Source organism: Seriola aureovittata, chromosome 1 (assembly GCF_021018895.1).
Source record: "Seriola aureovittata isolate HTS-2021-v1 ecotype China chromosome 1, ASM2101889v1, whole genome shotgun sequence".
NCBI classification, from domain to species: domain Eukaryota; kingdom Metazoa; phylum Chordata; class Actinopteri; order Carangiformes; family Carangidae; genus Seriola; species Seriola aureovittata.
In genome coordinates, this window is record NC_079364.1 from 2,588,427 (window position 1) to 2,612,349 (window position 23,923).

Consider the following 23,923-nt stretch of genomic DNA (forward strand, 5'->3'; position numbering starts at 1 on the left):
ACGTTTTTACCAAATTTGAAGAAATTCCCTCAAGGTGTTACGGAGATATTGCGTTCACAAGGGCAAAACTGGGGTTTGTGAGGTCACCACGCCCTTGACTTTTGACCTTTGACCCCCAAAATCTAATCAGTTCATCCTTGAGTCCCAGTGAATGTTTGTTCCAAATTTGAAGAAGTTTCTCCAAGGCGTTACCATGAGTGTGAGTCGTTACTAACAGGTGGACCGAGTGGTTACCTGTAGAGATGGTCAGGTAGAAAGTGGTTGGCGTCTTTTCTTTTCTACAAAGACTTATGACCATTTTGGGTTGTACGTTCATCCGTCCCATTCTCGTGGATCTCAGTAACATCTTGACGGAACTTCTTCAGATTTGGCACAAATATTGACTAGGACTCAAGGATGAACTGATTAAATTTTGGGGGTCAAAGGTCAAAGGTGAAAGTCACAGTGACCTCACAAAACATGATTTTGGCCTTGTGAGCGCATTATCTCCAGAACTCCTCAAGTGAATCCCTTCACATGTGGCACAAACCTTCACTTAAACTCAAGGACGAACTGATTCGATTTTGGTGTTCAAAGGCCGAAGGTCACAGTGACGAAAAGAAAACACTTTTTTAGCCATTACATGACTTCAATTTCACACAAATGGTTAATATCTTATGTGACTCTGGATAAACGGATGTGACCTGAAACTAGTCTGGGTGGCGGAGGGATACGACCGTGAGGAGGTGATTGTAGTTTTAGGGCCAGAATGTTTGAAAGCAAAACATTAACAAGCTGTAAATGTAAATCCAAACCTGTAACAAGGGACAGTAAATGAGACAGTAAATGATCTCAATATACAGTATTTAAAAATCCTGAACCATGCAGTGTAAGAGACCACATGAGATATTTAAATACAAAATAAAAGAAACAAAACAACAGATATGGAGTGAGACTGGAAATAAAAATGGTGAGGGAACAAAACCTACCACCTCCTTCCACACGGAAACATCCAACACCGTCACCACACCAAACACAAAAGTCTTGTCCTCGGCTGTGCTGTGGAGGCGTTTGTTTAGACCTGATAGAAGGAGGGAGTGTGTGTGTGTGTGTGTGTGTGTGTGTGTGTGTGGGGGGGGGGGTGGGGGGGGGGGTGATGCAGTGCGCTCAGGGCCTCGGCGAGTGTTTTTTGCATGCGACACAATGATCTTAAAGGAATCTGTTTCTGTGATCACGAAGTGGTTCAGTAGCAGATGGAGCGGAGGAGGCGAGGCTCTGCAGAGAGGGGGAGCAAGGTGTGACTGAGTGGGTTTGTGGATGTTGTCGGTCCCGTTATGGCCGCGTTTACGACGTGTTGATAAAAAAAAAAGCGAGAGGATCCTCTTCCAGAGCTCAAAACCAATGACCCGAGACTTAAATTTGTGATGTCAGCGAGATGTACGGCTCCGCACTGTTTTATATGTGCCTTCATACAAAGCTTGTTTGAGCTTTTGCGCCCATAGGAGATTTCATGCGCAGAGTTATGAACCAGAAAATCATTCTGGGCACTGAAACCATCACCTCGTCCATCATTTCCAAATTGATTCCCAGTGGACGTTAATGTGAAATTACAGCAGGCCCTCTCGTGTTATGGCTGTGGGAAACAGAGATGAGACGCTCACCAGGGTAGATTCTGTTTATTTCAAAGCTGCTTCAAGTATTGTTTTCTCTTAGCTCGGCGCTGCACAAATTAGCTATTTTTAGGAGCATAATATTGACATGTACTTGAAAGTCTTACCTGACTCCAGGTCGACTGTAAATAAGGTCTTTATGGAATTTGCATATCAATGCGCTGCAGGCAGGGATGCAGTGGTTTCAGCTCCATACTTAATAAATCAATTTTCAGTACAGATGCGCTCGTTTTAAGAGGAATTACCAGCCGTTACACAAACTGCTCCGAAAATGACTAATGATGTGTTCTTCTCTGAATACAAGATTAATCTTTTATGACTGCCGTTCATTAAGGACAGAATGCATCGCTAACAATGATGTATTTCAGCTGAGATTCTTTTTTTTTCCTAAAGGAAGTGGCGCTTTAGAGGACGAGGGCGACACTCTATAAAAGTCCTTGTTAGGCAGGTATGGCAGTTCAGTCCCCGGTGGCTGCAAGGGCAGACGGAGCAGCAGTCGGATGAACTGTGGCTCCTGCCCAAGTAGTTTTATGCTACTGTCACTGCAGCCTGTCCAGCTGGTGGTGCAGTGCTAACTTTTTTACTGAATGCAGCAGAAGACAGAGTTTCAGACCTGGAGGCTGTTTCAGCTGCAACGAAAGGGAAGCGAGCAAAAAGAAAAGTTTTTAGGTACTTGTACTTTACTCCAGTACTTCGTTTCTATGTTACTTTATACTACATCGATATATACAGCAGAAATCTTGGTGTAATATTTCAACCTTCTCGTAGAAACAGTTTGTGCAGTCATGGATTATACTGCAGCTGTAGACTAAGGTCATATGAGTCCCATTTTAACTTCCTTACAGCGGCTACTGTGTCTTTCAGGATCAATTTTAAAATACTAATAAACTGTGGATTTGCTGTTAGAGCCTCCAGACTTTGGCGTTTCCTGTCTGAGGAGATCAGGCCGCAGTTTAAAACATGATTCAAAACATACTTGTATAAATCAGCTTTTATTTCTTGATGTCAGTGATTTTATCTTTGGTTTTATTTTCTTTTGTGTGCTCTATTGTTTTAACACACGTATTTGTAATTCTCATCCTGCTAATCGACACGTTACCTCTTCTCTGTCTTTTATTGCTTTGTTTTGTTTTTTTATGTTTGTGCAGCACTTTGTTTGAAAAGTCCCATTTAACGATAAATAAAGTTATTATTACATTGATCCTTTTTACTCTGCACATTAATCTGACAGCTATGTTTACACGTTACTTTGCAGAGTCAGATTTTACAGACAAAACATTTGATCATCTTGAAAATGATAATGATCCAATAATAAACAGTAAATACTGATAAAATACTCTGAAAGTACTTTTGTTTTTGGTATTTGCGGAGACTTTAACTTGAATTCAGGGCTTTGATCTGTAACAGATTATTTGTTCAGTGTGGAGCTGCTGCTTTTTCCTCCGGATCAAAGTGAAAACTGAAATCCACCTCATTAATAAAAAACAGAAAAACTTTGGAGGGATTCATTCAGATAGATTATTCATACAGATTTATTCCTGCCGATGAGCTTCCCTGCAGCTGTAAATGTTGATGTATCAGTTTTTGGATCATGCGCCAAAAAAATCAGAAAAATACTTAAAGCCACTGTGGGAAACTGTTTTTTTTTTTTGTTTGTTTGTTTGTTTGTTTTCAAAAAAGAAAGAGAAAAACGTTTCTTTAATTGCCGTGAATACATCAATCATTGACTTCCAGATGACTGCCCTCAGTCTCAGACCACCGCTGTGTGTATGTCCTCTCTACACACACCAGAAAGTAATGGAAATAAATCAAATCAAAGCAAATGTCAGTGTTTTCCCTCTCGCTGTGGGGGCAGACGCATGTTTACAGCCGTGCGGTCCAGCTGAGCCTTTCACTCCCGTAACCTAAACAAGATTTCTGAAGATACCGACTCGCTCCTCTTCGTGATGCGTAGGAGGAAAAGGCCTTGAGCCGCGGGCCGCCGCCGAACCGCTGGGGGAAAAGAGACGAGGATTTGCTTTCAAGTCTAAACAGGTGGGAAAAAATATCGCCGAGCCGAGGCTGAACAGATTAAACGGATTTATGAGCAGCAGTATTTAAGTAACGGAGAGGAGAGGACGGTCACAGGTGGAGCAGGTGTTTACAGAGAAGAAGGAAGGAGACGTGAGACTGAGATTCAAAGCAACAAGGTATGCCTTCTTAAAACTGATGTAGTTTACATGCAAACGGCTGAAACTGTATCAATGATTTATAGGTGCAGCACTTCCTGTGAAGAATTACATTCATCATTATAGTTTTGTTCAAAAGTGAAAGTCTGGATAGAGGAGTTAAACTGCAAGAAGTCTTAAAATATGTAATTGATCATTCAGTCTCTCTGTTTTATCCCTGATCACTTTCGTTCTGCTGATGTTGAGGGATATTTTTCTAACATGCATCTTGATGAATGTGTTTTCTCACTGGAGTTAGGAGAGATCCATCTCAGAGAATTCCTCCTGTGTTTAATGTGTTAAAAAGATGCATTTTAAAAAATCAGCAGACGTGTAATCAACAGAACAAACTGTTTTTATATTTGAATGTGGAAGTTCTCGACCTTGGAAACTGTAACAGCATTTTGACAAAATGTGAACTGAATCTAAACTGTGAGAAAAAAGCCAGTTAATGGACTTTAAGATTATTTTATCCTTCATCTATTATTATTTATCCGTCATTAGATCAAAGGGAAACGGCTCACAGTTAGGTGTGTTGATTATTTAGAGGAACCAGCACATTGTTTAAAAGACGTTTTGCTGTTGAGTTTTAAAATGTAAATTTAAACATTGAAGCGCCACAAATATAATTCTGTTCTCCTCAGTTGTGTTGAGGTGGATGAATATCTCTTAACCTTGACATTTAAACCCAGAACTTACTGTGTGGCTGATTAATGTGTAACCCAGGGGAATAAGAATATGAAGATAAAGAAATGAATTTCAGTGAATAGAGGCTCTAAAAATACATTTGGAACAGTTTGCTAACAATTTATCTTCTTGTTATATATTTCATTACAGATTTTATTCCATGATTTATACTAGTTTTCAAATGTGACTTCTGAATATCACCTGGAGATAAAAACCACCATTAAACGCACTCCTTTAATCCACATTACCTCTGATTTGGTGTAAAATCTGATGTGAGACCTGGTCCCCTCTTGTGGCAGGAGTCTGCGCTGCACCCAGCAGAGGATGCAGCTGGTTGTCATGGCAGCAGTGCTGGCGATGGCGGAGGCGAGGCAGGGCTGCAGCTTCGGCTGTCACCCGACCGTCGTCAACATCTCTGTGGAGAGCTGCGCCGGCCCCGAGGTCGTGCGCTCCACCATATGTGCAGGACAGTGTTACCACGAGGTAACGGTCGAGTCTCACTCCGAACACGCCGCAGCGAAGTTACAGATCAGCTCTTCGTTCATAATAACTTTAATTATTTAATCTGCTTATGTGTATGAAAATGTGAAGCTCAGCTCTTACTGATCATGCTCCAGTGTCCAAAGTGTCACAATATTAATGCTATAGGGTTGAAAACAGTATTGATTATGTTTAATAAGGGAGAATTTTATTCAATTTCACCATTATTATCATTGTGAAAACAACAGATTTATTAAAGTTACACAATTAAACAACAGGATGGAGAGAGACAGGTCAACACACGGGAAGGTCAAAGGATAGTTTTAACGTGTTATCTTAAAACAAAAGTCAGGTGCCGTGTGAAGCAGATTTTGCTCGCTGTAATTATTCCTCCAGTGACTTTTAAACGAATCCTTCCTGAAGCGCGTCCAACGTAACTGATGTGAGACAAAAGTCACAGTCCATGTTTTGTCCTTCAAAATTAAATTAAATTAAATTAAAGGGAAGGGGAGGGAAGAGTTCAGTGAGCCACGGCTGTTTCAGTCTGTTTCATATCGACACCTGAAACTGAACTGACTTTGTTTCAACTGAAAAATGTTAAGGAATATATGATAATTAATAATAAAGCCCAGGATTATTAAATTATCTCAATTAAGATTAACTAGTCTATCTGGATAACTTTATCAAGTGAAACTCAGAATCTTCTCAAGTCTTGAACACAGACTAACAAAAAGCCCTGTTGAATGTTTTATTTTGAAAAGTTAACTTACTTCCTGAAGTCTGCAGGTCAACTGCTGAATTTTCCAAACTTCTTAAATAAACCTTTAACTGTGACACATTAGATTTAGTTGTGGTCAATATTTATTCATTAAAAGTAAAGATTATAGCAAGTGACAGATTTTATTGATATATTATCAGCTTGTCAGTCATTTGTAAAGTGCACTGCGAACCAAAAATAACCATATACAGTTTATACATAGACATAAATTCACAGGGTTTACAGTGGACACACACAGAATAAGTCACAGACATACATTAATATTCGAGTACAACGAAATGAGAGAAGAGAAGCTCTAAAATAAAAATAAAGTTTGACAGTTTTGACCATTTGTCAGATGAATTTCATTTATAATTTTATTTAAAACTTGAGCTGCTTCTGGATTAAAGAGACGATCATTCTTTCACTTGTTGTTTTGAAACCGAACTCATTGTGTTTGTGTCCTGCCCCGCTGACGAACAGGACCCGGTCTACATCAGCGACTACGACTGGCCCGAACAGAAGACCTGTAACGGGGACTGGTCCTTCGAGGTGAAACACACTCCTGGATGTCCGGTGGGCATCAGCTACCCCGTGGCCAGAAACTGCAAGTGTGCCGCGTGTAACGAAGACAACATGTTCTGTGGGCGCTTCCTCGGAGACGTGTCCAGCTGTCTGTCCTTTTAGAGAGCGGTTCTCCATCCTTACATTTACTATGTCACTGGACTTGGGACTGAAATAAACAGGCATCACTTACTGTTTTTGGCTTTTTCTAATTTGTCTCGTCTTTTAATCCGAATAACGACAAGGAAGTGTCTGTTGCTGTAAATGTAAATAAATGTCCCACCAGCAGTTTCCCTGTTTGTCCGGACCGAGGTGGACGACCTCTAAAAGCTCCATGTGTTCATGCTGAAAGCAGGAAAACAACTTTGCTTCCCTTTTTTTTTTTTTTTGACAGGTGGAAATGAAAATATAGAGTTTGCAGTTGGTCGAGAAGCTCCGCTCTAGTGCTCAGTGATCAGTGGCTCGCTTCTGCTAGAGTTAGAAATACTGTGGTTTGCTGCTTCTTCTTTACGTTTTCTGTTAGAAGGAAAAGTTCGACATTTTGTGAAACGTTCCTCTTCACTTTGTCGCTGAATGTCAGATGAGAAGATTTATGCCGCTCTGTTCTGTCTGTGAATATATGCACCGATCAGCCACGACATTACAACAAGTAACTGCTTTAATTGTTGTGGCTGATTGGTGCATATCTGTGGCCTGTTTTAAGAGTTCATTCTGAGTCATGAGGAATTTGTTTTGAAACTTAATTTGTAGTTTCAATTATTTTTTACAGCTGATCGATGTAAAGCCTCGGCAGATTTGGTTTAGCTTAGCTTAGCATAAAGTCTGGAAGAAGGTGAAATAGTCGTAGTTGAGCAGATAAACCTCCCCGAAAGCCACAACTTATTGTTTTTACACTTCGATATAACATGTTAATCACTGAAATTTAATGGTTTGTGTGTACCTTTGGACAGAGCCGAGCTAGCAGTTTATGCTACGCTAACCTGCTCCTGTAATGCCTGCGTACAATAGGTTGTATTCTGTGTTCTTTGGCTGTTAATCTGTTATTATGGTTTATTATATTGCGTCGTAGTGAATTATTTGCTGAAATAATTCATGACACATTCTCTCACTTGGTGCAAATTTAAAACACTGATCAGTAAAAATGAGTGAGCGCTCCTGGTCTGTTTTTATCTCAAATAAAAATTTAAATTCAGGAAACTAGATTCCAACCACAGAACTAATGGACAGGAACAGGAAGATTAATAAATCAGCTCTCTGCCCTGAAGTCCACCGCAGGCTTTCATTGTTCCTGTGGTGAAATATGAACATGGTTTGTTTTTAGCCAGAAGCGGGCGCAGCTTCTGAGTTAGCAGTTAGCGTAGCATCTTCATTAATCCGGACACACGGACAAACCACAGCTCATGACAGAGAACTAACTCGTTATCATGACAAGCTGTTATAATTACTGCACACAGCGTAGTGACTCACTGGCGTCTACTTCAGGCTCACAGTAAAAGTCAGCGTGAGTGCGGTGAGTGAATGTCATTGAGGAAATCATTGTGCGGTGATTTACTATTTAATGTTTGCTCGGAGGCACAACAGTTAGGATCCTGTTAGGAGGGAGCTGGACCGTCGCAGTTATTCCCCAGTCGCATGAAAAAGAGAGAGCGGCTCCACGAGATGAAACCTTTATTCTTATTGCTTGTGAAAGGGAATATTAAAAACTAAAACGGAAGAAGAAGAAATGAAGAGAACAGTGACGCCACGCAGGGTTTGTACCAGCGGCTCGTGACGGCTCAGTAACTTTTTAAAGATTGTGAAATTGTCTCTTTATACTTGACGAGGTTTAATCTCGAGGTTTCGAGACTCACAAGAGACACAAACAAATAATGGAGATCCAGATATTCTCATTTTTTAGTTCCTAGTGCAAGTCGAGCTCCAAAAGCAGCAGAATCTTATTGTTCCGGTAAAACAACTTGACAGTGTTTTGGTTATTTTTATTCCTCCGTGTCGGCGACAGTCAGAGCAGCAGCCATATTGTTTTCAGGTTGTCCGCTCCATTCTCATGGACACGAGATCTTTACTTCTATCTAACTTCTTCAAATTTGGCACAAACATTCACTTGGACTCAGGGATGAACTGATTAGATTTTGGTGGTCAAAGGTCAAGGTCACGAAGTGTATGACTCTGGATAAACAGGGCTGTAACCCTGTAGCCTGAGCGGCGGAGGGATACGACCACGAAGAGGTGATTCTAGTTTTCATTTTGGAAAAGCTCCCTCCAGAGCCAGACATTCTCCAGCTGTTGTCACAGGCCGAGTCGTAAGCTTCTCTTTATAACAAGCAAACTGAGCTTGATTTTAAATGTGGGCAACTGCTGCTGCTTCTTGAGCCTCTTCTACGTCACAGCGTCAACATTTCCTATTCCAATAGAAGCAGCAGATGTGACGTGAAGGCAAATCTAATTCCCCAAAGACACGGTTTCCACTTCTTCAGCCTGGGTTTATTAATCAGCCCCAAACCCTGAAGCTAAAGTTGGAAATAAATCTCTGTTAGTTTCATAGTTACGGCTAAGAAAAGACAATAATGACAAGACTCCCGTATATAAATCAATGCCAACCTCTTATTAACTGTTTTCCAGCCGGAGGCTGAGCAGTAACTTTCAAGGAAATGTGATGTGCATGTGAAAACACTTCCTGCCTGAGGTTCAGAGGGAATTTGTGGAGTTCTGCTCATCACAAACAGAACTGTAAAGGATTTTATTATTATTGATTAATATATTTGTTCGAATCATTTTTTTTTTTTTTTTTTTTTTTAGAAATAAATAAATAAATAAAAACTAAAAGCCTCAAGTGACGTCTTCAAATTAGGAGACACGGACCAACATTTCCACCACTTAGATCCAGACTGAAATATCTCAACAACCACTGGATCAACTGCCATTCAGTGTTACAGACATTAACATCAGCCACAGGATGATTTATAATAACGTTTCATTTAGCAACATCATCAGGTCGAAATTTAAAGTTTTAATTTATTTTTTACTTATTGAGTGATGAGAAGAAATTTGGACTTTTTTCTCAGAATTAATTAAAGGCAGAATTTTAAAAATCTTCTTCTGTAAAACTAAGATGGTGAACGTGGTTTTGTTCTTGTCCATCAGTTCATCAGATTCATGACACTAAACACTGGAGACACACGGGAGAGAGAGTTGTGACGGCCTCATTACTTTGTCTTCTCTGTCAACTTCCAGAAAGACCTCAGACCTTTTCACTCATGTTCATGGATTTTGTTTCAGGCTCCGCTCCTCACACTCCGGCTCAGTGCGGGCTGGATATCTGCTGACGGCTTTCAGCTCGCTCGGGTCGTCGGTGTCCTTTAATAGCAGCTTGTTTTTATCCGGCAGCTCCCTGGAGGTTTGTGCTCTCTCCTCTCTAATGACTGCTGATATTTAATAGACATTTTATCAAGACTATAGACCAGTCTGTCGCTCTGCCTCCTCTGCCGGAGGGAGGAAATGGACACGGTCGTGGAGTGGATGGCTTTGTGGCTCTGGATGAGCGCATGAATTTGAACTTTCATGGAGAAAACTGTTTTAATTCGGCTGAGAGTTACTTTGCTGAATTGTCATTTTTTTTAAGCTTTTCTGTGAAATCCTGGTTTGACTTCTTGAATTTAACTAATGTGCGATTTAAACCAGTGAGAGGGAAAAGCTGCCAATAAAAATATAGACAGTTACTGCAATTCCTCTGGAGACTATGAATGTTTGTACAATATTTAGTGGCAGTCTATTTACTGTCTGTTGAGACTGATATTATATTTAACATCTAGTCACAGTGTGTGATTAATATTCCTGTACCTGTGTCGTATGAGAGAGTGGGTGTCGTCTGCTTGTGGAGCGTCTCCTGAACTTCGAGCTGCTGCAACATGAATTTTCACACTGGGAAAATATTTTAACTTGAACTTAAATGTGGGTTTGGAGCTAAAACCTCAGCTGCTCTGATGAATGACTTGCTCTCTGCTCTCATTTCATAAATATTAATACGCTTCATTTATATGTACCCCTTTAAAAAGAAATGAGCCAGAAATGCATTATGAAGACAGTAGTGATGCAAAAATTAACATTTATCAAAACAACGTGGTTTTTGTGATGTTAAGGAAAGCCACCAGCCCCTCCCTCCTCCACACACACACACACACACACACACACACGCACGCACGCGCGCACGCACGCACGCACACACACACACACACACACACACACACACACCCTTCCCTGAGCAATTTCCACTTAAAAACAAAAATACACACTGCTGTAATTCCTCAATGTTCCCTGGAAATCGGCGGCCGCGTGACCCTTGACCTGCAGCGGAGCTCAAGGACAGAAGGACGTGTATAAATGAGACTTTACTCGCTGTCTCCGGGCAGCTCTGCGACTCTTCCTTTAGCCTGCATGCTGAACTGCTGTGTCATGCTGCTCACCTGCTGCCTCAGGCACAGGGGCAAGTGACAAGATGGCTCCTCTGGTGCGTCCAGTCTGTGATTAAAAAAACCACCTAATGGAAATAAATGAGTTACATTTTAAAACAACATTAATTTACCACTTGGATTATTGAGATGACACATTTATTAAAGTCTTTACTTGTTATTCTCCATATAATAACATCACATAATGACCGTGATTCATTCTGTTCATGTAACTCAGTGTTTCACAGCAGCTACTGAACTTCATCCTGAAGAGTTAAAATGTACAGCAAGACACATATGGAGGTGATCTGAAGTTTGAACACCACAGACACAAATGTTTTTCTCCTTCCAGTGTAAAACATTGTCAGTGAGTTGATAAATCTTGGTTTTATATTAAATATGCAAAAAAACCCAAAATATTACTGTTTATAATGAATCAAAACTCACCATTCATTACTCACAATTACACATTTAGAACACATATGCCTTTCTCTCATCATCAATTATTATATCGATTAATTGAGCCCTGATGTCAGTTCCCCATTTCAGATGTAATATATATTTTATCCTTCTGTGAATATTTCACATAGAAAAGAAAATTAAAATATATATTGTACAAAAAGAAATTCAGCAACTCACTGTGACAAAGTGGAACTTCCCTGGAGACGGCCGGACATGAAAACATCAGATGAGATCAATTTTATTCCCAAATAAAATCAACAGTGCAGAGATCAAATATTAAGAAAAAGCTTTATTAACACAAGCTGCAACAAACAAATGTTCTTCATGTAAAACACAAAAGAGAGAAATAAAAAGAAACAACAAAATGCACATCCATACTTTGTTCTGCAGAGTTTCTACCACGGGCAGAAGCTCTGCAGAAACTGTTATTAATTAATATTGTGGAAGATTCTTTTAAACATCATCGTGTTCTTGAACGATCCATCAGCAGCTGGGCTCGGAGCTGGATTCAGGAGCTGGATCCAGGAGCTGGATCCAGGAGCTGGATTCAGGAGCTGGATCCAGGAGCTGGATCCAGGAGCTGGATCCAGGAGCTGGATCCAGGAGCTGGATCCAGGAGCTGGATCCAGGAACTGGATCCAGGAACTGGATCCAGGAGCTGGATCCAGGAGCTGGATTCAGGAGCTGGATTCAGGAGCTGGATCCAGGAACTGGATCCAGGAGCTGGATCCAGGAGCTGGATTCAGGAGCTGGATTCAGGAGCTGGATTCCCAGAAGCCCCGTGATTCCATGATTTAACATTTAAAGCCGAAGAGTCACTGCTAACTAAATAGCAAACTTATTGCGGATGATCTCTCCGCCTTCCACCTCCACCTGCTCGTAAAGCCACTTCCTGTCGCAGCGGCACTCCACGCCGCACTTGCGCGAGCAGCACTCGGGGCAAGGGTAGAAGCAGCCCATACAGTCCACATCCAGACAGTCGCACATGTCGTTGCCGTTGGAGAGCAGCCGGCCTTTGTTGTCGTACACTCTGCTTTTGGCCCCCAACGTCTGCCTGCGTGACCCAGAGGGAAAAACTGATATCATTGATTGATCCGTTCACTCTGATACAACAGTCACATTTTGTTTTCCTGAAGCATTTTTCCCGCCTCAGTGGATTCCTGTAATTACTTTCTCTCTTTTATTTACGCCTGACAGTAACGACAATGTAAAGTGATCACAGCTGAATATAAACCATCTCAGTATAAATCTGCATCTACGCTGCTGCTGGCATCTACCGCAGTCAGGCAATGACAGTTAATATAATGAAGCGCTCAGTGAGGAGGGAAAAACCTGGGGACAGTTTTGTCTTTCACTTCATTATGAAACAATGATCAAAGCTTCAGATTTAAATCATCTAATTAAACAACACAGAGCCTGAAGGAAAAACCTTTCCCTCTGCATCCATCCACCCGGCCTCATGTTTCTGTTACTTTCCAAACTAGATCTGAACAAGCGCTAACTGACCTGTGTTGGTTTGTGAAGGACTGATCAGTCTTTAAAGTGCCGATGCTTTCACACTTTGTTTGCGAATACAAGCCTAAGTATCCGTGCTAACACGTGGGAGCAGCGGGTCTCGACTGGAAGATACTGAGCATCTAGACACAGAAGTGAATTGTGGTTTGAAAAATGCTTATTTTTCATTTAACTTTGTTTTTTATGGCATGAAACCGAGGTGCCTTTAGAATCCATTGTAACCGCTACTTGTCTACTGTCTGTGGAGATATTTATATATACACAGTGAAATTAGTAATGGCAGCATTTGATTGATTGATTTTTAGATACTGACACCAAAATCTAAAACTTCCCGATGACAGTTTAGCTTGTGCATTTTTTCCTGCTATAAATTTAATGTTGCTGTTGCTGTAAATATGTCAACACATCATTAAACTGCCTGGTCAGAGAAATGAACCATCAAACACATAATCACCCCAGAAATCTAAGACATGCCGCCAGCAGCTCTCTTTAATTTGTTCAGGTCTTTTTATGTTTATTTGTTGTATTTTTTGTGTGTGTTTAGTGCAGGACACTCTACAGAGTCAGAAACAGATTAAATCAAACAGCAGCAGGTTTATCTACTTCACTGAGAACAGGAGATGAAGAGGTGTTAACTATAAAGTAATACAAAAGAAACACCCACACAGCGTCTCACCTGTCAGTCAGTTGTTTTCCTCCACGGCCGCCTCGTCCACCCTGTGATAAAATACATAAGCACATTTTATACTAAAGTAAATAATAATCATAATAATAATAAACTTTATTTATAGAGCACTTTTCATACAAGAGTTGTGGCTCAAAGTGCCTTACAATAAAAAGTGAAATAGTACAATAAAGTAAAGGTGGATTGAAGGACAATGAAAATAAACAATAGAAAGACAGAAGATGATAAAATATGTAAATGAAAATAAAAACAGAAACCAGTACGAATAATAAAATATGAGCGATTTAATTAAAAGCCAAGTTAAATGAATAAGTTTTCAGCTGTCGTTTCAAAATGTTCACAGAGCATCTCTTGGCAGAGTTTTCCATAGTTTTGGAGCATAGTTGAAAAAAAGCTGCACTGCCTGTTTTCATTTAGAAGCCCGGAAGAAGATCTGAGAGCTCGTTAAGGATTATAAAGAATATGCAAAGGAGGCCCAGTCCCAAACCATGAAGAGCTTTAAAAACCAGTAAAAGGTCCTTAAAATCAATTCTATAAAACACTGCACTGCAAATTATCCCCACAACAGGTTATGTATTTGCTGTGATTAATCATAAGAAGAAAAAAACATTTTAAATGATGCTCTGACTTTTAAAATGTGTAATAATCACAGCAAACTGATCATTTAGATTTTTTTCTGATACTACACACAGTTTATGAGTCTGCAGTGTAAATTGTCCTCTTGGTTTGATTAAATACTAACTGTGTTAATTAAGCAGGTAAACATTTTGTTCAGGCTCAGTTTGTTGTGGTCGTGTACAATCATGGCACCGAGGAGAGATGAGGATTAAAGGTATTTTGGAAAGTTTTACCTCATTCACTACTTAAAACTTAAAGGTCTGTAATTTATATGTGAGTCAATGAGCTGACACATTTAAAATACTAGTATGATACATCAAAAGGTGAATATAACATCAGTAGTAATGGAAAGCTCACCCTCAGTCCTCCTCTTTTGTCTCTGCGTAGATTGGCGGCTTCTCTCACTCTGTCTTTGTCCGCTTGTGTTCCTATTGGAGTTGGGACGTTTGTCTCCTTAGGTATCACTCCTCTCTTTCGCAGTTCAATCTTTGAAGAATCCTGCCCATGGGTGAATATGGTGGGCACCGCGTCCTCCCTCAGAAACTGTTTGCCGTTGTAGTCCCTGAAGCAGTCGGTCCTGAAGTGCTCCGAGCAGAGGCAGGTGTTGGCAGTGGGGATGAAGTTTTTCATCCCCAGGCTGTGTACCCATTTGCTGGCAAGTTGAGGTTTACTGAGTGGGAACCTGATACACAGGAGAGGGAAGAGATTGTTTCAAGGATGCTTCATGATTTTAGTATTTATTTACTATTTATTTATTTATATTTGGACTGTTTCACCCAGATGCCGCCCAGGGAAAGTGGGTGGGAGTATTGGAGGGGTAAATGAAAACACTTTGTCAGGCAGCAGATGAATGTACATGGATAAATAAGAGCAGTATGTTTGTAAGTTATGATAAAATAATTCATGTCTTATATTGTAGATGTATGCAAGAATTTATGTTTTTTTTTTCTTTCAACCCCCAAAACTTGAAGCAAAATAATAATAAAAGTTTGATCACAAAAAAATCCATTGTAATCCTCCTCCGTACAAAGCAACTGTCTGAGGCGACAACCAGTACACAAAACTTAATGCATTAACATTTTATCAAGACATCATGTTTTCATAAGTCATCGGCTTCTATGATGGAATAATAAAACCTTGTCTTATGTTTTCTGTGTGACATGTTAAAGGGTTGAGTGAAAGTGCAAGTTTGTTATTGTTGAGTCACCTCCATTTCCCCATCAAAAGCTTTTCCAGTTATTTCTAGTGTCGTCACATTAATATTATGTATAAAGTTTTTTTTTTGCATATATATCTTCTTACTTATGTCTTAATGTTTATTATTGCTTTCCATTATTTGTCTTTCCGTCTCTACAACACTGTTGTTGTGGTTTAATGGAATAATGTAAGGTAACTATAGCTACGAGAGGTTATGTTAACGTTAGCTAACTTGTGCTAGGACACGTTTAGTAATCGATAGGCGGACTTTGTCTTAACGTTAAAACCCGCATTGACCAAGGACAAATGTTGTCTATGAAAGTAATTTAAAAGCAAATTTATTAATGTCTTGTTTGTGTGCTGTTTTTTTTTAACTGGATGTTAAAGCTAACGTCCGGATTTCGGCGTATCAGCTCAACCGTTGAAAACTTACCGGTAAAATCTTATTTCCGACCCTTTTACAAATTTATTGTTGCACCCTATCGCCGCACAAATAACGGGCATGGTGTCCTTTTGTAGACGCTCTGTGATAAAAGACCAAATAGAGCTGAAATTACGCAAGAAAATAAATCAAACACTGGCGGTTTGTGTTTGTTCTCTTTCGGCTTCTTCCTCGGCGGAAGTAAAAACGTATATCCGGTTCAACTTCCTGTTTTGCCTCGAAAGCGTCTGCCCTCTAGCGGCGGCTCAGATAATCACTCAGAATTTACAGGAGACTTGAGTACAATATGAGGCACTTTACTATTCATTCTGCTTTTCTATGGAAAATGCTTTTCACTACCTATCACAGACAAATATTCTGAATACAAAGCATTAGTTTAGTTTATATAACTTGTACATTGTTATATATTGAACTACATAGACTTGCACAACCGCTACCAATTACAGCATTGTAATGCTGGTTATATGTAAATGGATCAATTATAATAATCCAGGTACATAATATATCATATATGATAATACTAAAAAGGTGACAATTTGTCTACATAACTATGTTTATTTTAATTTTTGAGTACATTTTGATGATAATATTTTAACTTTTTTAATACATTAGTTTTACTTGTAATTTCATGTTTCCATGTTCAAATATTGCTACATTTACTCAATTCCTTCAATCACTGCTGATATGGATATGACACCAATTTGTGTGGTGCATGTGCCTAATAATTTATTAGTACATGGGTCCAGTTAACATTATTCCAGCACTGGAATACTCTTAGATTTTGGGTCACTGGACATATTAAGCTGATGTCTGCTGTGTGCACCTTTCCCAATGGAAACTTTGACACAGTTCACAGAGGGCAAGTTGGGGGTCAAAAGGACTCCAGTAGCAAATTTTTGCCCCGAGCACTTTTACAGATTAATCTGACCATGGCAATATTCACACAGTGTCTTGTTTTGCCAGTTATTTGTAATAACCAAGGCTGGATTACCAGCTGGACAAAGCAACTGCCCAGGAGCCCCAAAAGCCGGATTGTTTGGCTCTACATACCTTGATTAATTGCACATTTATCAGAACTTAGTAATTAGTTTCAATATCTGGGGTTAACAACTTAATTGTTTGTTTATATTGTGCTCATTTGTTGTGAAGTGTAAAATTTGCTCCATTTACATTGTTTTTCTGTGTGTCATATAATTAACACACAGAAGACCTAAGACAAGGTATTATTGTTCCATCATGGAGGCACTGAATGTGTTATTTTCAATATAACATCTATTTTCTTTAATAATCAATTGTCTGAATAAAATGTCAAAGTTAAGATAATCAACTTGATTTTTTGTGAAGAAAAAAACATAAAGGTGTAGCAACTATTCACATTTCAGAATCTGGTTCCAGTGAATTTTTGGCGTTTTTTGCTTAATGAATGGCTTAATTTACCAATCAATTAATCAAAATGGTTGCCATTTACTTTTTCTCAATGGACTAATTGATTAATCAGCTAATCATTTCAGTTCGAGAACACTGGTCGTTGTCTGGGCGCCTGTGCGAATAATGAACTGACATGTACAGTAGAGGGGTCAATAAGGGCCACAACACCAAAAGGTCAATCTGGTCATGTTAACAGTAGGCTACATCATCATGAATTATTATTTATTCATTATTTTATCTCATTTTACACTAATGTTTTTAATGTTTTTCCTTTTAGGTCAATGCTTTTAATGTTTTATGTTCACTTTATGTATTTTCTTTTCATTTGAATCACTTGGTGCATGTTATTTCTTTGTTGTAAATCACTTTGTGCTACATTTCTTGCATGAAAGGTCCTATACAAATAAAGTTTATTATTATTATTTTACTTTTGGAACCTAAAGAATCAGAATCAGCTTTTATTGGCCAAGTATGTTTGTTTAAGTCACAAGAAATTTGACTGTAGACATGGACATGTAAACAAATAAACAGGTGGTGCAAGGCGTGCTGAAATAAATATTGGCATAAATGGAAATAAAAGTGGGTAATGTAATAAGTGACTACAGTATGTGCATGTATACACGTTTAAATATAGTGTAACGCCTGCTTGCATTTATATTTGACAATTTCAAACTGATTAAATGTGATAAATGTGAACATCCCCGGCTGCCTGTAAGACTAACCACAGGGCAGTGATCCCTGCTGCCCCGGGCTCTCAGCTCGATGAAACCCGCTTCCTGCTGCAGCAGCCGCAGCCCGAGCTCGCAGCTGCCCGGGGCCGCCGCTGGATCACATGACAGAAGTACGCTGGTTAGTCTGGCGAGCTAACATGCTAGCTTCGGTTGTCAAAGCTGTTGTCAGCAGCCACGAAACGAACGGAGTAGCCTGCCCTGACTAACAAGTAGTTGAAAACGCGCGAAGTCTCTGGCAAGTGAACTAATTTTGTCTTTTCTAAACGTGTCTGTGGTTTATTAGCTAAGCTAGCTTAGCTGAACTTGTTAAAAGGGAGTTCCTTTCGAGTGCGGGGGTGTTAGGCTAACGTTAACGATATTGGCCTTGTTTGGATTGACCATGAAGCCAAATCTTGCCCAATCTTACGTAAACAACCCGATGTAAATTTTTCACCAGGATTGATTGGTAGACGGTAAACATTGTTAACACCTGCTAACGTTTTATTAGCCGAGCTTGTAGCTAGCTGCTTGTTTGTGTACGAGATAACTGGCAATACTGGTTAACTAACTAACTGACCAACTTGGCTAATGTTAGCATTAAGTCTGTGGTCAAAACAACCGCTGAATCTGACCATCTCAAGCAGTATCAGCCTCAACACGATCACATGTGTTTGAAGTGTGCTCTTTTAAGTGTTTACACAGCTAACACGGTTGTGAAATAACGTTAAATGTCAGTTGACATCCACCTAGCTAACCACTGAGGCTAATTTAGCTTGACAAAAGGCTACAAGGCTTTGACACCTGGGTTACATCTGCTCCTCTATACCTGTTAAAGTCTGTGTGGTGGGTATAATCAATTTAACCATTAAAACCCCTTAAACATCCCGGGTTCACCCACACAGGTGTATTCACTGATTAGTCGTCTGTGTGGATATGAACTCGCATGACATCTGTTGCATCTGCCACCAGTGCATGTTGACTTATATCTTTATAATCTTTTATTGGTTTGGTGACCTTACACGACTGTCAGCACTGCCTCTCTAGTCAGAAGAAGTGAAAACACTGGGTGGGTCTCCGGGGCCTTGAAGCCCTGAGTGTACTACTTCTTCTTCCATTAGTGTTTTGTGTGAGTGTGTGTGTGTGTGGGAACCTTCATCTTGAAACCTGTATCTCCTGAAAACACTGACTCTTTGCTTTCACACCAACTTGTTGCTGAGTATGGGAGTCCATTTTTTGCTTCACCGGACAGAGTTACATCCGTTGGTACGATGAGAAAAGGACATTTCCCACTCACTCATGCTGACTGTACTTGTCCATTGATGTTCGGGTGGGTATTTGTGGATTTCAAAATCACCCTGTAACCCACAAACACCTATTGCAGCTATAGCAGTTGTCACATTTCTGCAATTTTTTCAGGCTTTGTTAATGTCCTCCCCTTTACTGATTAATTCAGAAAATTGTGAAAAATGGCCGTTATAATTTCCTAATATCTAATCTTATAAATAAAACTTACTTTTTTAGTCTAACCAGTTATTAAAACTTAAAGCTATTCAGTTAACAATCATAGAGGACTAAGAAAATCAGATCATTTTCTCATTTGAGGAGCTGGAATCAATAAGTTTTTTGCATTCCTCCCTTGAAAATTACACGAAAAATGTATTATTTAAATTGACAGAGAGTTGCACAATTGATTAGTCTAACAATTGTTTCAGCACTAGTTACTTTATAATCTGAAATCAGTAGTTATATTTACACTTTTTTATTGTTTTTGTTTTTACACTTAGCATTAAAAAAAAATACTTGATTTATAACATTGTCTTTTAGCTTAGATGGTAAAGTTTAACATTGACTACTGAGTTATAATCAGCTGAAGAAGGTTATAATGACTAAACCAGGTTCATTATGAGTGTTGTGGCTTTTTATTAACACACTGATCAAGTAGATTATTTACTGAAGAGAACATGTCAGTGGTGATTGTGTGAGTTGTAACGGGTGGTTGAAAAAAGGTGTTCAATATAATAAAACTTTGGGGTTTTTTTTGTGCTTAATTGATTTTTGCTGGAGCTTTCATTTCATTTCCAGCCATCTATGAAAACATGCACCTGGACAAAGGTGACTGACTGATAAGGGGACACAGAGGACATTGGACTGGAACAGAGAGATCAGGGTGCGGATGACATAATGTCACAGGAAGAGAATAGATAGTTTTACAACCAAAGAATGTGAATTCACCCAGTAAAACTTGACACCATTGATTAGCAGACATACTGTCCGAGAGACAGATTTTAGAGCTGAAGAAGAATGATCAGAAATCAAACAACTGTAGACTCAGGATCTGCACCGCCGCCATGACGTTTGATATATTGATTTGTGGTTTCTCAATATGTGAATATTAAACCGGTTCTGAATCTTGATACCACGAGGTTAGAGGATTTTTCTCTTCATACGTTGTGTGACATTTCTGTGAAAAAGGCTTTAAGTGGTGACAGCCTTTCATCTCCGACGGAGGACCACAATATATTTGGAAAGAACTTAAGGAGAGATGGGGTCATCCCTATTGTGTCTGTGTGGTAAAATCGGCTGCTTAAAGACTCTGAGGAAAAGGCTGGAGCACTACAGCCCCGTGGGGAGTTGAGAGCCATGCAGATGACCAATAGTAACCTCTTATGTTCTCTCTCTCACCCCTCCCCTCCCTTCTGTTTTCCCTCCTGTCTCCCATAGGGCATTGTAGGAAGGGACTCGTCTTCTTTTCTACTCACTCTCTTCAAGATATCAAATCATTAAACTTCAGCCCGATAAGTCACAGTGGTTTTGGCATCCCCAAGACTCATCAGGCAAGCAAGTCCTCCATCACCGCAGGGATATCGACAGACTGAGGTTGTGGACTCGCATGGGCAAGATGGATGGGCGATAAGTAAGACATCAACTTCAGAGGTAAGGTCAGTCCAATGCTGTGTCCGTCACAGAGTCACTGGGGAGGATTCATTTCAGCTAAATGAGGCTTTGTATAAAAAGAATCCTTTTTGTTTTTTCTCAGGCATTGACTGATGATACCTAGAAAAGAAATGCTGCGCAGCTGTCAGTGGAAACATTTAAATTGTTTTAGTGGACACACAGGATATTGTTGTTGAAAATTCCCCTCAGAGATTCATTCTTTTTGTCAGCAAAAGTGCAACATTACTGCTAAATGCTGACATGGATATTTTAAAGGCAAACAAAAAAAGTGAACACAGTCTCGTCTAATAAGGCGAAAGCCACCAAGGCGTCTCTATGCCAAGTAGAGTCTTGCCTTCATCAGTCCTTCTTCCTGTGTGGAAGCTTTTATCTCAGACAGCAACGAGAACCACTTCACTGGTTTACTATGGTATTTAGTGGCTTATCAGTGTGGCTTTGAAAATTACTCTCGTCACTGCTAGTGTAGCTGTTACAGTTGTCGTTGGGTTTTCCCTTTTAATTTCTTGTGAACATAATCTGTCGTGGCATTTAAAACAGGCATGTGTAATCCCACTTGTTCTGTTATTCATCGGAAACATGAACAACTGTAAGATGCACAGAAATCCAGTCTAGAAACCGTGTGGTTAAATACTATCTCTGTGATTTTTGTTGTGTAATCTCAGTCGTAACTTTTTCGCAAGACCTGATTTTTTTTTTTTTTTTTTTTTTTAATTGCTACCAGATTTAAAGAAATAGATAATTATGTCTCATATTTAAGGGAGATGAAAAAGTGATATCATGAATGATTATATAAAGCAAAAGTTAGTTTTTTGTTCTCTGTCAAACGCACGTAAACATAAACTACATCAACTTCAATCTAGACTCTTTCTGACATATTCATATAAATTAAGTGTAAAAATAAAATAAAATTATAATCGGGCAATGTGACGTTTTACACCTGAGATGACAATAGTTGGTCGGTTGTTAGAGATTTCTTAGATGCATTAATTACTTCAGCATTTATTCCTTTAATATCTCAATGTTACAAATGAATGAACAGGGTTGCTGCAGTATTACATTGAATGGATTTCTGTCTTGCAGGGAGGGTAAGAATAGCCAAAAATCACACATGGGTGTCTGCTGAATCAGTTTCCTGGAATGCATCCTTATGTGCCACATGACAAACTTTCATTTCTGCTTTTACAGCCACTTGCTGTACACACATTTTAATAGGCAGGGTTTGAGTTTATTTCAAGGATTTTCATATTTTATATCTTTCTAAGAACTGCAGTGTAAGAAAATAAAGATAATTGCTCTGCCTTTGATGTCGTCCCTGTTTTTAATATACATCAAAACAATCTACCCACAGTGTCGGCTTTCCTTCATCCTGCTGCTTTAATATGTGCGTCTGTTCGGGGGATCACTACTCAGACGTTCTTGGTATTAAAGTTAAACGCAGAGATTCTTTTTTCTGTCATAATCAAATCTGATCTGGAATGTGGTTTTTGTATTTCGCAGGTACACGTTGATTTCGTAATGACAAGCTGCTGTGCAGAAGATGTCCACGCTGTCTGTGACTGATATCCCAGATGTTGGTCATGGTAAGAGGAACAACAGCTTTCACAAGTGTTTGTCCACAGGGTCCAGTTCTCTCAGCACAGCTCATCTATCTTCAGCCTCCTTTTTATTCCAGGAGCTTTATGTCGCATGTGTAGAAAGGTAAACGGTGTGTTGAACAATGATACGAGGCGGCTGAATGTGTTTGCGTCTCCTCTGTCAGATGAGAGTAAGGTGTTTGATGGGGCCTCTGAGCTGCAGCTGGACTGCATGGTTGAGGAGAGCAGTGGAAGCGCCACAGTGAAGCACGGCGGCCTCCTGTCGCTCGCTGACCTCTCCCAGCCGGACGACTTCCACGCCCCCCCCCACAATGGCCCTTCACTGACCGAGATGAGCAGCCCTCTGCCGGTAGAGCCGAACGACATCAAGCTGGATCCAGCTGCAGGTGACACATCTGCCAGCATAGGTGAGAGCACTTACTTTAAATAGCTTCAATTCACAGAACTGACATTAAATTTGAATCCTTGTTGTATTGAAGCCTTTAAATCGTTAAAATTCCTTTTAATAAGCTGAATTAAAAAAGGTAAATATATAAACCAAACTAAAATATATCATTTTTACAATCTGTGTCTCGTTATGAATCTGGAAAAACCGTTTAGAAAAACAACAACATTAGAGCAGGAATGGATAAAATGAGTCCAGAAGACTTTTCTGATTTCTGTTTTTACCTCATGTTGATTCACTAAACAGTGAAACGGTGATCGTCACATTTTAAGGAAGTGTATTTTCGCTCACACTCCCCACCTGATAGACCGGTCTGAAGCTCCAGTCTCTTACAGTGGTGTGTGTTTCTTTAATCTGTCTGTGTGCTCGGACTGGTGGGACAACTTCCACAGACTAGACTAACCAGTATTTCTTTCTCTTCCTAATCTCAGACGTGTTTTGCCCTATTTTTTATTTTTTTTAATTCCACTATCTTGGACGAGCTCATTTTAGCTTAAACCTCCCTCGTATCTGCACAATGAAGTTTTCTACATCTACTGTAATATTTCAATAAATGTGCTACACATGTACAACCTAATGCTGCTTTATTATCCTATGTACACAAACAATGGTGAACACAAAAAATAGAGTTGAATCAACATGTCAGACACATTTTCAGTTTATTCCTGAACCGTAATTGTTCAAACTACTTCATATTGCTCATCACCTCTTCTTCTTTTTCCACATGTGTAGATGGTCAGCCGGTGAAGAGAAAGAAGGGGCCCGCCCCGAAGATGCTGGGCAACGAGGTGTGCAGTGTATGTGGCGACAAGGCCTCTGGTTTCCACTACAACGTGTTGAGCTGTGAGGGCTGCAAGGGCTTCTTCCGCCGCAGCGTCATTAAAAGTGCCCAGTACTCCTGCAAGAACAACGGCCGCTGCGAGATGGACATGTACATGCGGAGGAAGTGCCAGCAGTGCCGCCTGCGCAAGTGTCGGGAGGCGGGCATGCTGGAGCAGTGTGAGTGTGGCGTGAATCGGAGATGTAGAACGCTTTGATTCCGCTGTAGGTTTGTGTTAACTACAGGGAGTGAGCTTTCACAT

General features: G+C 39.8%; 3 protein-coding genes across 5 annotated transcripts in view; 2 read left to right on the forward strand and 1 right to left on the reverse strand.

Moving 5' to 3' along the window:
• Nucleotides 1-23,923, forward strand: part of nr1h3 (nuclear receptor subfamily 1, group H, member 3) — a 126,311-nt gene that overhangs the window by 96,701 nt on the left and 5,687 nt on the right. For 2 of the 3 annotated variants that reach the window (XM_056374790.1, XM_056374799.1), the window contains exons 3-6: nt 20,568-20,780; nt 22,299-22,381; nt 22,561-22,803; nt 23,574-23,840. In XM_056374790.1, coding sequence (XP_056230765.1) covers nt 22,339-22,381; nt 22,561-22,803; nt 23,574-23,840 — 553 coding nt within the window. In that variant the 5' untranslated portion in view covers nt 20,568-20,780; nt 22,299-22,338. Of the gene's footprint in view, nt 1-20,567; nt 20,786-22,298; nt 22,382-22,560; nt 22,804-23,573; nt 23,841-23,923 lie in introns of all 3 variants that reach the window. The other variant, XM_056374805.1, reaches the window with a different exon arrangement.
• On the forward strand, nt 3,707-6,537 carry LOC130168180 (gonadotropin subunit beta-1-like). The gene is made up of 3 exons (XM_056374830.1): nt 3,707-3,838; nt 4,843-5,026; nt 6,264-6,537. The coding sequence occupies exons 2-3, from the start codon at nt 4,868-4,870 to the stop codon at nt 6,465-6,467; spliced, it is 363 nt and encodes a 120-aa protein (XP_056230805.1). The 5' UTR covers nt 3,707-3,838; nt 4,843-4,867; the 3' UTR covers nt 6,468-6,537.
• arl14ep (ADP-ribosylation factor-like 14 effector protein) lies at nt 11,523-15,891 on the reverse strand. Its single transcript, XM_056374818.1, has 4 exons — nt 15,700-15,891; nt 14,427-14,751; nt 13,443-13,483; nt 11,523-12,305 (listed from the first exon to the last, which is right to left on the reverse strand). Exons 1-4 carry the CDS (start codon nt 15,768-15,770, stop codon nt 12,077-12,079), a joined length of 666 nt encoding a protein of 221 aa, XP_056230793.1. The 5' UTR covers nt 15,771-15,891; the 3' UTR covers nt 11,523-12,076.

Coding starts and splice junctions, on each gene's coding strand:
- LOC130168180 (XM_056374830.1), top strand. CDS start 4,868: ATGCAGCTGGTTGTCATGGCAGCAGTGCTGGCGATGGCGGAGGCGAGG. Junction 5,027..6,263: donor CAGGACAGTGTTACCACGAG/GTAACGGTCGAG, acceptor GCTGACGAACAG/GACCCGGTCTACATCAGCGA.
- arl14ep (XM_056374818.1), bottom strand. CDS start 15,770: ATGCCCGTTATTTGTGCGGCGATAGGGTGCAACAATAAATTTGTAAAA. Junction 14,752..15,699: donor TCGGAAATAAGATTTTACCG/GTAAGTTTTCAA, acceptor CCTGTGTATCAG/GTTCCCACTCAGTAAACCTC. Junction 12,306..13,442: donor GGAAAACAACTGACTGACAG/GTGAGACGCTGT, acceptor TGGGTCACGCAG/GCAGACGTTGGGGGCCAAAA.